General features: G+C 36.5%; 1 protein-coding gene across 36 annotated transcripts in view; it reads left to right on the top strand.

Annotated features, from left to right (window-relative positions):
• The window catches only part of RBFOX1 (RNA binding fox-1 homolog 1), a 1,229,664-nt gene that overhangs the window by 1,163,645 nt on the left and 52,337 nt on the right, over positions 1-13,682 (top strand). For all 36 annotated transcript variants that reach the window (XM_064153056.1, XM_064153048.1, XM_064153051.1 and 33 more), the window contains one exon: positions 11,185-11,317. In XM_064153056.1, the coding sequence (XP_064009126.1) occupies positions 11,185-11,317 (133 nt within the window). The remainder of the gene's footprint in view (positions 1-11,184; positions 11,318-13,682) is intronic.

The raw sequence follows: 13,682 nt of genomic DNA, 5'->3' as shown, positions 1-13,682 counted from the left end.
ACCCTTGTTTCTTATTCAAACAACTAGAGGAAGGAAGCTCATGGTCTTGTCTTGGCTGCTATGGATTCCCATGCTACTAGCATCTCAAGGACAGAAGTAATTCAACTGATTTCAGTTAAATCCTTCATCATTACCTTGAAGTAGACAAGTATTGGAAGGAGGTACATCCAGAAAGTAAAGATGAGAGTACAGCAAGTCCCAGTGAGTAAGTAAACATTCATGGGAAGATCCTGGAGGCCCACAGTACCTGCCTGAAGCTTATTAAATCAATCAGTTGAGCTGCATGCAACTGACAGTCGCTTTTTGTCCCCACATTTTAGACTATTTGCTTCCACAGGAAATGTGTTCGTCCTGAAGAAATAGTTATCTACTATTACAGAAGAAATATATCAATAAAAGTTTTGCTCCTTTTTCAAATTGAAGCTATTCAAGAGTAGGATCCATGGCAGTATTATGACTAGACAAAAGGAGGTCTGAAGAAGAACAAATTTCTGTCAATAAATACAAAGGCCAGTAATGTATCTGGGTATGTATGGTTAAAAAAGGCAAAACTTCAAACCTGAATTTATGCAAGGACTTTAAAAAATAGTTTCATGCCTGTTTTGTCCATTTTTCTATATAGTAGAAGTGCCTGGAAATGTGAATGAAATGACAAGTTAATGAGCGCCAAAACACTGAGAGAAGGAAGGCGTGAAGTTGTAGAACCACAGAATAATTTGAGTCAGACGGAACAGGTTGCATCAGGGTGCCTTTAAGGATGGACCCTGAACAACTTTTTTCCTTCAGTTTCACCTGCTTCAGTGGTTGAACTTCCTTACAGTGGAAAAATCTTTCAAGTTCTCTCAGTGTGTGCCTCTGTGAAGAGCTTGGCTTCCTTCTCTTGACAATCCCCCTCATGGCAGGAGATGGAAAAGGAGATGCATCTGCTAGCAGGAAACTTCTTTGTGCTTTGGAATTGCTAATCCTTGTCCTTGGGCTCATGGAGCACTGGCTGGTGGTGCAAGGAAGCCAGCCTAAAGCTGGGCATTGTGTTTTCCAGAACATACTTTTGCTGCAAAACCCATGGAAAGCAAGAGCAAAGAGATCACAAACTTTAATGATAGTTCAAAGGCACATAAATATTTTTCAGTCTCTAAATCAAAGAGCTTTGATCTTTGTAACTTTTAGGCTTTATTTTAGCTCCAAGTAAATCAGGTATGTAACTACTGGCAGATTGTTCTGAGCATGCATTAAAGGGACGGTTCCCTGGACTCAGTAGCTACCAGATGTGGTAAATCAGTACACTGGTGCATGCCCTGTGCAAATGAGTGCCTGCATTTCCCAAATGTTTTGTGCCTTCTCCATAAAAGAGAATTTTACCTTGCCTTCAATGAGTACATTTTAAACTGGTGTCAGTTTGGTTTAGATTTACTAAATGTCAGAGCTGTTTCATCTCCACTAAGCATGCTTCTCAGCTTCAAAATACAGATGCTCTTTTTCCATACATTTTCATTTTCTATTAAGAACAAATAAATCTTGCATATTGCCAGAAAGTGATAGAATTAAAAATTAAGAAATCAGCTGTCATTTTATTTCATCATGCTCAAGGGCAAATAAAGTTGATGGCCCATTTTGTAATTGATACACTGATTGCAGTTTTGTGAGAAGTGGCAGTGGAATTCAGCAAAAATGATTGAGGTGGTACAAATGCTTATAAATCTGTCCCACATTGTTCGTGTTCTTTAATTGTAATTGTCTGATGAAACTTCCATCAGTTTCTGTAATTAACCTAATGGTCTAAATGAATTTCCAGATCACTGGTTATTCATTTCAATATAGAAAATGCCATTACATTGCATTTAATTAATACAAAGTGAATTTACAGTCCATTGTATTGTTGGAATAGAATTTGCTGTTTTAACTGTTTCAATTATGAGTGCTATTTTTTTTCCTCTCATATCGTCTCTCCCATTTGTGAACTTTAGTGTTCATTCTCTATTCATACTAAAACAGTATAAACCCCTTAGAATTAAAATGTTTAAATCTCAATGCTCTTCAAGTGCCCATTCTCAAAATATCAGTGTATTTTTTTATTTATTTATCAGTTGAACTGTTTTTAAACAGAACTCAGTCTGTGCCAAATTCATAATCCCATGATATGCCCTTGAACATCTTATTTGTCTTGATATTCCTTTCACAGAAGTGCAGATGACAGATAAGCACTCACCAGAGAATACTTTTGCTTTGCGTCAGACAGATATTAAAACAATAAACTATGTTGCCCTGGGATTTTAGCTTATGAGCAACCAGAAAACAACAAGGCAAAGATGAGACGTTTTTGAAAGGTGGGAAGGCAGTTCTTTCAGGAAATTCCCTGGAAACCTTGGGTCCTGTAATATTTTTGACAAGAAATTATTTTAATGCTTAAAGTCCTTTAAAGCAAATCTGGAAAATGCTTTCTATTACTTCAGAGCAGACATTGGAAATGTTCTTAAATTAGCTTAAGAATCCTGCTAATGAAAAATTATGTACCAGGAGAGAAGGAAAATCTGTAGCAGAACCTTGAAGCATCAGTTTTGTGATGTGAGAATTTTGCTTTTTATGTATGTTCTCTGTTACAACTTTATTAATACTTGTGTATGGCAGACATGTACTGTTTTTACAAAGATTATTTCTCTGTGGATGTTTTGGTTTGGTTCATGGATGGTTGATATGCACAGAATAAATAAGGAAAATCATAATCACTAAATATAAATACCACATCCAGTAGTAAGATTTCATAGAGTCATAGAATACTAGGGGTTAGAAGGGACCTCCAGAGGTCACTGGGTACATTTGAGGACTCATTGTGCTAGAGAAATGAAAATCAAGAGAAGCCTGTCTATTCAGTGCATCTGCTGAATACCTGCACTTAGAAGTGTAGTTCACTTGCCTTAGGAATAGTAGTAAACTACCTAAAAAATATTGTATGGAACTATTTTCATGTTTCTTGTTTCAGAGAACACATTCCAAGTTTTATTATTCTATGGCATTACTAATGGATTGAAGTAAGACCTTTGGCATTTCTATTATATTATGGGATATTTCCACTACCAAGAAGATTACATGGGGGAAACATAGATTTGCTGAAGGTGATCTAAAGTGCACTTCTGAATAGAATCATTAGTGGAAACACTCAACTTTATAAACCTTGACTTTGTCAGTTTTAATCTCTTGCACACATGTAATTGCCTGAAAATTACACTGTAATGATGCTAGTCCTTTGGTAGCATTATCCTGAGACTCCAAGCAACTGAAGTGTAGGTGCTCCTGGCATTTGGTACGTGTTTTTCTGATGATTTACCATATTCAGTCCAAATGGGCATATGCTTTATTGTAATGGCATCAATGATTCATTGGCTCTGCTTTTATTGTTGTAGTTTTTCTTAATTTATTTGTGGTGATTTTCATGTTGTTGGTAAGGGAGAGACTGTTCAGTGAGCTTGCCAGTTTGAATTGGTATATGGGTCAGTTTAAAGAATGAATATTCAAGCACTATAAATAATTTCCCTATGTCACAGTATTCCAGACTTAGATGTAAAAGGATTTCTGCAAACTACATTTTTAATTGGTCTGTTTTCAATTCAAATGGAATGGCAAGTCACTTCATCACAATTAAGATCTGTATTAGTAGGCTGTGTTTCCATGTTCCTGGATTTGTCTGGTTTTTATTGATCTGTAGGGAAAAGGCAGAGCACCCCTGCAAAGGAATGAGCCAACATAACTGCTGCAGGACAGAAAAAGTGTATGAGGCAGTGCAAAAATCCTGCCCAAATTGGAATGGCCATATTTTTGAGCAGACCTATCACAAATATAATTTCCAGGCTACAGAACCCCCATTACTGACCATTGAGAAGTCAACCTGTCTTTTAACATACTTCTTGAATAATAACCCAGAAATTGTATGAATATTTTTGTCTGTATGGTGAAATACATTTGGTTTACATGGAAGTTTAAACAAAAATATCAGTAAAGAAGTAGGAAGGGAAGTTTCCTAATTGCTTTCCATTATTTTTTTTTTCCTTTTCTTCTTGTGTACAGAAGCATAAAAGGTTGAAAAATCATACATCACTCCCAGAGAAAAATATTGATGTCATCTCTTGTCACAATGTGGTTAGGTTTTTAATCACTGTCTTGATCCATTGTATTGGATCTTGCTTTGAACAAAGTTACACAAAGCAGAATGCAGGAGAATCCCACTGATTTCTGAGTGAGGTAGTTGTAAAGATAATACAGAATTAACAAAATCAGGTAAAATGACCTTGATAGATTTTTTTTTTTTAATTTCAGCATCAGCCTTTTCAAACTGTAAAATAGATGTCTCTTGAGATTTTTTTGCTAGCATTGCCTGAAATTCTGTTGCTTGCATTTTCTGTCACTATATTTGGATCTTCAGTATAACTGTCCTTTTACCTTCTGTCTTTACTTTTGGTCTGTCAGGTTTTAAATGATGACGAGTAAGTCATCAGGAAGATGTATTGCAGTCATCCAGAATCTCTAGATAGGGGTCTCATTTCACTCCTGCAAATCTCTTTAAGTGCCTTGCTGTTGATACTCCTTCTGTTAATCTGTTCAGTGCTGGTGCAGTGTGTCTGAACCAGCATCCTTAAGAGCTTTGTCCTGAAGTGTATGCCACTGACTTTAGAAATTTACACATCTGGGGAGCAGGAGATGACTGGAAAGCTGTGAATAACTTATCGTGGAGTCAGTTGTGGAGAGTATCTTCGTTGTTTAGTTCAAATAACAAAAACTATGTTTGACATAGGACACTTGGGCATCCCGTGTTTTAGTGCTTTCCTGTTAATGAAGATAGGACACTTGGTCACTTTCAGTGCTTTGTCTAAAGAGTTAGGACAATAGGATTATTTGGACTTTCTCCTCTCAGTATGCAGTTAATTATGAAAATTATATTTACATATCTATTTGCTTTGTGATCTTCCATTACATCAACTCATTTGTGTAAAGTCTTAGATGCAAGGCTTTGGATGTGTCCATAGCTTTGCATTCTAGGTGCTGTATTAGTCACTTTCAGTAAGTAGGTAGCCACAGCTGATCATACATCTCAAATCATTCTGTGACATGTGAAGTTGTTCATTTTATGGGTTTCAGCTTGGCCTGTAAGATTTGATTTCAAATAAAGACTTCCTTGTTGCTCTTTCTTACGTTGTGTGACAGTTGTTAAATCACCGTGCTTAAAGCCATATTGTGTACAGCAACGTACTTCAAACTGAATTTCACAAATAGTAAGTACTTCTGAGGAATTAACAATTTTAGTATCTATGTATCTTTGCAAGTGCAATTCTTTGTTTTGACTTTCTTTTTTCCATTATGCCTTCTTTAGGTTAATAGTTGTGTTTTTCCTCAATCACTCCCAGCCTACATTGTTCCCCAACCCAACACTATTCTCACAATATTCCTTTTTACAGTTTAGTAACTCTGTTGAATGTTAGTAATCCTTATGTCATCCAGGCAGAACTTCTTGTCACCACATAACTGACTTTCAGAAACATTCAAATTGCTAAATGTTGTCATCTCTTTATAGCAGTGCCACTCTTTATCTAGTTTCCCACAGCCACATCCTTTATTTTGTATCAAAAGTGGTGCTTAGACACAGCGGAAATTCTCCATTTACTTGGAGTCTGTAGATGTCCAACAACCAGGAACACGAAAAAAAATTGTTGAACTGTTAGGTGTCTTTCACAGATTTGCAGATTGCTTTGGACTGGTCCCTTTGTCCAGCCTTAATAAGGACACTAAACAGCAGACTGCTTCTTACTGAAAGATTCTATGTCTGTTGTTTTTTGGGACTTTTTTTAGTGCATTTGATTTTGGTGGTGGTTTGATATGAAGAATCCTAACAATTGTCAATTTTTGTAACTCTGAGGATGTGAAATATTTGAAAGCAGTGTTCTAAACACTATCTGTCCTCTTTCTAGGAATATTGATGTAATCTTTCAGGTTTTTCTTTATTATAAGAAGTTTCACCAAATTTACCTAAAATTTGGTGCTGATTTGGATTTTACTAGAAACTTTATGCAGCAGTGTTGTGTAAAGGGATTCAATTACAGTGTGCAGTGTTTTGTAAGTAACTGTCTCTCATAAAAAGTTAATTAATCAGTGCTGTGTCAATTTCCTTGTGCCATGTCAATTTGCAGCAAGGTAATTAATCACTAATCGCCCAGCGTGCAGCAAGCTAAGGGACAATCCATGAGTCATTTATTGCTATTTTTTTTCCAAATAAATGGCACACAGAGCCATGAAGAAACACATCTTGCCTTTCATAATATTTTTATCGACAGTTTTGCATGTTGTAATAGACTGCAGCAACAAGCAGCTGTAGTTCAATGGAATATGAATATTAAAGAAACAAATGAGAGCAGATTTATAAGCCATTGCTTTTCTGTTATGTCAGTTTTGAGATTACACTGAGCAAATGAACAGTGAAAAATTACTCTTCCATGTGGAGAATGGTGATTAGACTTGTACATTAATTAGGGATTTTTGTATTCCTTTTCAATGCATTTCAAATGAGAATGTCCTATAAGTAACAGTTTGTCCAAAATATAGATTTATTAATTCCTAAACAACCATGTTTAATACAGACATATATTGTTGTGCAATAGTAGGGAAATCATCGTCCTACTGATTTCAACTGCATGTTTCAAAAAAAGAATGGATTGTGAATAAAAGGAATAGAAGGCACCAGCTGTGATTGCATATGACTCACATGACAAATTCCCTTCAACTTCAGTTAATTCATAAGTATATCCCAGGGATACCCATCTCACAAAAGTGACAGGTGGAAAACTATGTTTTGGTCTCCTATTTTTTAAGCATTGTGAACTTTTTAAAGGTTTTTTATTTTCTTATTGTGAAATTTAAAGGTTCTGTGTATATATCAGTAAAAAACCTTTTTATGTTAAAATCTGTAGTAACAGAGCTTAAAGTTCACGCACTTCGTACTTTGGATTGTATTTAAATGCCAAGTTCTGCACACATCCTCTTTATTACAGTGTTTATAATTCTTTTAAAGAATGCCAAGTAACACTAATTATCACTATTACAGTGAAGTGAAAGCTCACTACACAGCATACACAGGATAAACTCCTGAATCTGTTCCTGAGATCCTGGATATTGTCGTGTAGATTATTCTGCTTAGCCTTTCTCAGCATGTTACCCATTACATCTCTTTGTTTTTAATTTATTGTCCAGCACTTCTGAAGTGTTTCCTCAACAGGGATCCTCCTCATCTATGGAAATAATGTAAATGTGTCTCCCTGCCTTTCTTAACAGCTGAACTATGTTGCAGTAAATTAGCTATAAACTGATTCAAACATGAAGTAACATTAAAATTCTGCACCATAAAGCATTTGGAAACTCTTGATGGCAGATGACCTGCTAGTTTGCACAAAGAAGGAGAGATTAGGAGTGCTGGGAGGTAGATTTGTGCATCCATTTTGATGGCACACCTTTTTTGAGGCATATGGCACTCTCATACAAATTCAAACCACAGCAGAAATGCAAAGAATAATTGCCCATTAAAATGGCTGTATATTTTTATGGCTTTGATACAAAATCTGCCCCCTGTTGTTCTTTGCATCTGCTGCTCTTCCATCTATCCTAAAGCTTTGAAACTTTAACACACAGTGTATAACCTTTAAGTATTTTTTACCAGGTTATATCATTCATTTTGGGAACTCAAGCTTTGGCATTGTTCCTTCAGTCTTTGTTTCCCAAGACATATGTTGAGATGTGGTGCCTAGAAAGTACACCTACCTGGCACGTTCATTTAATACAAAGTTAATAATACCAGTGCTTCGTGTACATCTTTTTTGGAGAAATTAACATTTGATTAAATGTATTCTGTGGACACAAAGATTGAGTTGCCCTGCTCTTCCTCATGATCATATTTGATTTCTCTACGCTAGTTTCCTAAATTTTACCACTGTTCATTCCAGAAGCCTTTTTATTTGCCTAAATATTGCAATTTGTTGACCAGATTCCATGTTTGAGGTCTAAACTGGAGTTTGATGGATGAGATACTCTGGCAATGTTTCATGTTTACAGTGTGTATCCAGAAGAGATGAACATTCTGGCCAATATTAATTGGAATAGTAAATATTTCAGCCTCTTAAATACAAAAATAGAATAAATATTTTTAAAGAAGGTGTCTTGCCAATATAATGTTCCATTAATAGGTTTAATTTAGGTTGTGGTAGGAGATGATTTGTAAGCTTTTTGGATAATTAAATTGAGCAAAGACAAGCTTTTTTTTTTTTTTAATTTGAGAAGAAAAAAAATGCAGTTCCAGTGTAATAACTGATTTTTTTGTTGTTGTTGTTATTGTAGACTCATTCATATTTGAACAGGTGGATGAATACCTATAGAACTGATGGGGCTATTAGATGAGAGTGTAAATTGCTTCTTTGGCTTGATACTTAGAAAAGGTTTTTTGTTGTTTATATTTTTCATCTCATGTCATCAAGGCATAGTTGGAGAAATCTACCTTTTCTTTATCACAGATCAGAATAATTCCAATCATCAAATATATTTGATAAATTTAAGGTATTTTTGCTTAGAATTGCACTCAGATGCTTCCCTGCTGAGAGTCAAACACATTTTCAACCCCATTATAATAGCATTTGCACTGACTGAGTTTCAGCCATTTGGCACTGAGGCGCTAAGGAAGGTTGACCTACAAACTGTAAGTCATTAAAATCTTTACTCCTCCCGGCTAGTATATTCATTACTTTAGGGGCTGGTTAATAGCACTTAACGCTGCCTGATGGGAGAGCCCTTTTCATAAAATTGTTTTTATGAAGTCCATTCTTCAGCTGTGTTCTAATGGTGCTATTTGTGCTGGTTATTTTGGGGTGAAGATATTAAAAAAGATGGTAGCAAAGTAAATTTTGTGGTTATAACATGTTCGTAATCATCTGATAACTGGGCTGAAATAACATCATTTGTTTGTTGGTTTTTTTTTTTTCCTTAAATCTAGGTTGACATGATTATTTTACTCTTTATTACCTGGGAATTGAAGGCATGTTTTCAGATATTCTGATTCTCAGACTGATGCAAATAAATATTTTAGGATGCATATGATTCAGTTGTTGATAAACTCTACTATGAGACCTTACTTGATCATGAAACGTTGCAGTGGACACTCTTGGTTCCGTATTTCTCAAGCTTTATTTCCATCTACTTAGTTTCTTTATACTAACAGCTTCTACAAGCTTTTTGAGTTTGGCTTTACTCTAGACATGTTGTGCTTCATGATGTTGTTAAGCAGACAGTGCAAAGCAAGAACAGTAAAACAACTATGTTACTTCAGGCTTTGCATTCTAACACATCCTTTGTGTTGCAGGTTCCTTGTAAAAGGTAAAAATCATTATCTTGTCTTAGCATCTCCCATGAATGCTGAGCCTCCATTATGAGTTCTGGATTTGGTAAACATATGGCTGACATGACTCTTCCTGCTGTCTCCATCTTCTAGCTTTTTCTCCTCTTTCATAATTGAAAGCCTTCAAATTTCAAGTCTTCAGTATATGTGTTCCTTTTATTCCCCCCCCCCAAACACTTCCAGTGGCTGTTTCTTTAAGCCTTCTTAAATGGAGCTGACTGCAAAGTTATCAACAGAATATTGTGTTCTGTGAGTTCCTTGTTCTGATTTTGTGTGCCTTCTGTTTACAGAAAGAGGAATAAAAATGTGGTATTTGCACTTTTTAAAAGAATGGTTTAATTATTTTTGTTGCTTGTAAGGTTGCTTTGTGTTGTATCACAGACATGTAATATTTGCAGCGTTACTGTAGAACTTTCTTGTCAGTGAGAAGGGCCTAGCAAAGCCCCAAAGCAACGAAGGAGAAGTCATCATAATTATAGTATTTTCCTTATGTTCAGCCAGCTACATCTACAAGCTGTGAATTTTTCATTTGCTTTCCCAAATTCAAGGCTTCTTTCAAAGATTGATGCTAAAACAGATGAAAGATAAATGTGGACTGAAATTAATTCATACTACACATTTGAAAAACTTTCTGGTTTATAGATCATTACTTCCATTGGCTTGCTTTCTACTATAACTCTGCTATGCAGTATGTATTTCTTTTCTCTTTTTATTTACATGGTGAAAAAAAATTACACATACTGAAGCGTAACTGAATCAACCTGAGTGCCAACAGACCTGGATTTGTTTTTCTGTGTCTCACTGATGAATGAATTAAAAAATATGTGTTCTAACACTGGCCAGCAAAATATGTACAAAGGAGAAATGACGTAGTGAAATACTGGTTAAAAAAACTGGCAGAGAAAGTGGAAGCTTTTCTTAATATATTTGATTTTAAGAGGCTATGAAGAAAGGTTTTACAGACATTTTGCAGAGAAAAAAAAACTAAGTAGTGCTGAATTACTGTTCAATTCTGATTAAAATATTTTAAATCTCACAGAGAATGGTAATTAATGTTCACACTTAGCTGCAATGCTAACATAAAAATGTCTGAGTTAATTTATTTGTTATATGCCTGAAATTTTTCTGTTGGGTCTAATATTACATGAATTTGACAGATCTTTCTGAACTGTGCAACTCTTGCCTTTGAAGGAATAGTGGGTACTGATAGGAGCAAGGTACACCCCAAAACTCTGAGAAAACTCTTTTCCTTCATATGCAACTAAAACCAAGTCAGGAATCAGCACTGACCAAAAGTAAATCTCTGTTCAGTTGGTCAACTTACTGGATAATTTAGATGACTGGAGGTCACCTGGTTTAAGGTCTCACCTCCACTCCAAGCAGGGCTGATTTTTGATGACATTAAAATAATGGAAATGTGTCTGGCATTATACATTTGATGCTGAACTGAGCATCATAGACCTCAAGAAGTCTCCTGGTAGCAGCATTGGCTGAAACAGTCAACAATATTGTTGACATTGTCTTCTAAGAGATCAGAGCCACCTGCTATTTAAATTCCCAGTCTGTCTCATGTTTGCATACAATGATTTCACGTTAAAATACGAGGGCTCTGGTTAAAACACCATTAATTTACTAATTGCCAATTCCCTCATCCAGCTACAGGCAAGCTTTAACATAAGCACGAACGTGCTGCTCTGTTACCCTGGGTTTAAAATGCTGGCTTGATCCAAATATTTGACATTCCTTTGTTTTTTTTTCCTTCCCAGTGCCAGGATTTCCCTACCCTGCTGCAACTGCCGCCGCCGCTTACCGAGGCGCCCATCTAAGAGGCCGAGGTCGCACAGTGTACAACACGTTTCGCGCAGCAGCACCCCCCCCTCCAATTCCAGCCTACGGCGGGTAAGAGCAGCATCTTTTACCTATTAGCATGAGTCTCCAAAGGCTACCAGCTCTTTGTGGCTGTGGTGCATGCTGATCGTGTCTCGCCACGGAAACCAACGCAGCATGAACCAGTCCCAGTGCTGGAAGTGGTGCACCTTGCACGGAGTGTTGAAAAATGACTGTAATTTGTACTGCCATGGTTGGTGGCCTTAAGCATTTCAGATGTCAGATATTGTTATGTAAATGCTCCTAGAAACGGAATGCTTTGGAACAGAGAAATTGTTTCAGCTAAAGATATATTTTTGATGATTGCAAACATCTGGTTATTAAGGAGGTTGGATAAGTTAACTTTTTTTTTTTTCCCCAAATGATCCACTGAGAGTTGTCTCTGGACTGAAGGCTTAGTGATGGTGGTGGTTGGGGTTTTGCTTGTTTGTTTGTTTTGTTGTTTTTTTTTTTTTTTCTTTATTGCATTTTGTTGTGATTGAAATTTATTTTATTGCAATTTGTTCAGGTTTTAGTTTACCATCATAGAAATCTGGGGCAGTTCTCTTGGGCCATGCACTTTTCAGTACATTTGCTTTAATAAGACCTTAAGATTTCATTCTTTCACTTCCACTTATTAAATGTAGTGAACAAAGTAGAGGAATTCATAGTACTCATTTCTACAACTCAATCTCTTATTATTTCAGAAGATTTTTTTTCTAGGTATGTTTTTGAGCAAAAGAAGGAAGAAATTAGTTCTTTTGCTCGGTAAATGCTGACCCAGAAAAGTTCTGTTTACTGCAAATGGTAATGAAAAGCCTATCAGAAAACTTTCAGCTATTTAAGAAATTGGGAATATTGGAACAGACTGCCCAGAGAGGTGGTGGAAGTATTTAAAAAACATGTAGACATGGCACTTTGGGACACAGTGTAGTGGGCATGGTCGTGCTTATGTCGCTGGTTAGACTCGATATTAGAGGTCTTTTCCAACCAAACCAATGATGTGATTTTATATGTTTGGAAAATTAAAAAACTTAGCAGAACAGAGTTTAGTCATACAAATCTGAAGTAGATATGCCACTACCTCTCTGTAGAACAAACAAATCTTTCTGAGAAAGGGACTGGAAGGATTTACAAAGTCATTGAATGAAGGCAGTGTCTCAATCTTTCTCTTCCCTCACTAAAATCCTGTTCAGAAGCTCATCCACTCTCCCTGTGGATATCCCTCATAAGGGAGTTTGTAGCACAAGGCATAGTACTCCTCTCTTGTTCTGGTAGAAGGCAGGAGCCTTTCACTGGTTCCCTCAGTTTCTTATTCTGTTAAGACAAAAGGCACTGTCTTGTTCCAAGATAAGTTTGGTAATCTTGTCAGTGTTCCATTGAGCTAAATGTTCAGGGATATCCAAGACAGGCACTTTGAGCATTAGCTCACATTGAGCAGTTTCATCTCAGAGAGATAAGGCATTAAAAAAATTAATATTAAAATCATGCCACAGAATCAGATTATTTTGCAAAGTGAATACTGTCTTTTGTTTTTTAATATTTTTTGTGCCTTCATAAGCAAATTAATAATTTAGTAAATGAAACAGTATGTGCACTAATGGAGGAAGACATCAGGAGATTGCCTGAGTTACATCTGGGCAAGAGTTATTCCTAGAAAAGTTATCTTCCTGTTGCCCAGACTCTCTTTTAGAGTTAAGGTAGTCCATTACAATAGCGGGAACAGGTTTAGAGTGCCCTATTAGAGCTTAGAGAAATATACCTGTGGGGATGAGTCCAGAGGAGGCCCAGAAAGGTAATCAGAGGCCTGGAGCTCCTCTCCTGTAAAGGCAGGCTGACAGAATTAGGACTCTTTAGCCTGGAGAGGAGAAAGCTTCAAGGAGACCTTATAGCTGCATTTCAGTATCTGAAGAGGACCTACAGGAGGGCTGAAGAAAGTCTGTTTAGAAGGGCTTGTAGAGACAGGACAAGGGGCAACTGTTTGAAACTAGAGCAGGGCAGATTTAGGGAGAAGTTATTTACAGTGATGAAATGCTAGAACAGGCTGCCCAGGGATATAAGATCAGACTTAGCATGGCCCTGGATAGCCTAATCTAGTTGGAAATGTCTCTGCTGACTGAAGGAGATTTGGAGGTTACCCTTCAGGGTCCCTTTCAACCCAGCTCAATCTGTGAATCTGTTGATGTGTGAATACTGTATATACTTAGGGTAAAAGGAAATTATTTAATTTGGACAGAGCACGATATGCAGCAAGATAACAGCATGGGTTATTACCAGCTTCATGTTGTCACAAACATAATACCTTAGTTCAATACAAAAATCATAAAGTTATATAAGACAACATATACCAGCTGTGTGCGATACAGGTCTCCAGTTGGACAAGAACTTTTTGGTACTG

This window comes from Pogoniulus pusillus, chromosome 13 (genome assembly GCF_015220805.1).
Source record: "Pogoniulus pusillus isolate bPogPus1 chromosome 13, bPogPus1.pri, whole genome shotgun sequence".
Lineage (NCBI taxonomy): Eukaryota > Metazoa > Chordata > Aves > Piciformes > Lybiidae > Pogoniulus > Pogoniulus pusillus.
The sequence above is the reverse complement of the archived record's forward strand: the minus strand, read 5'-3'. Positions and strand labels throughout refer to the sequence as shown.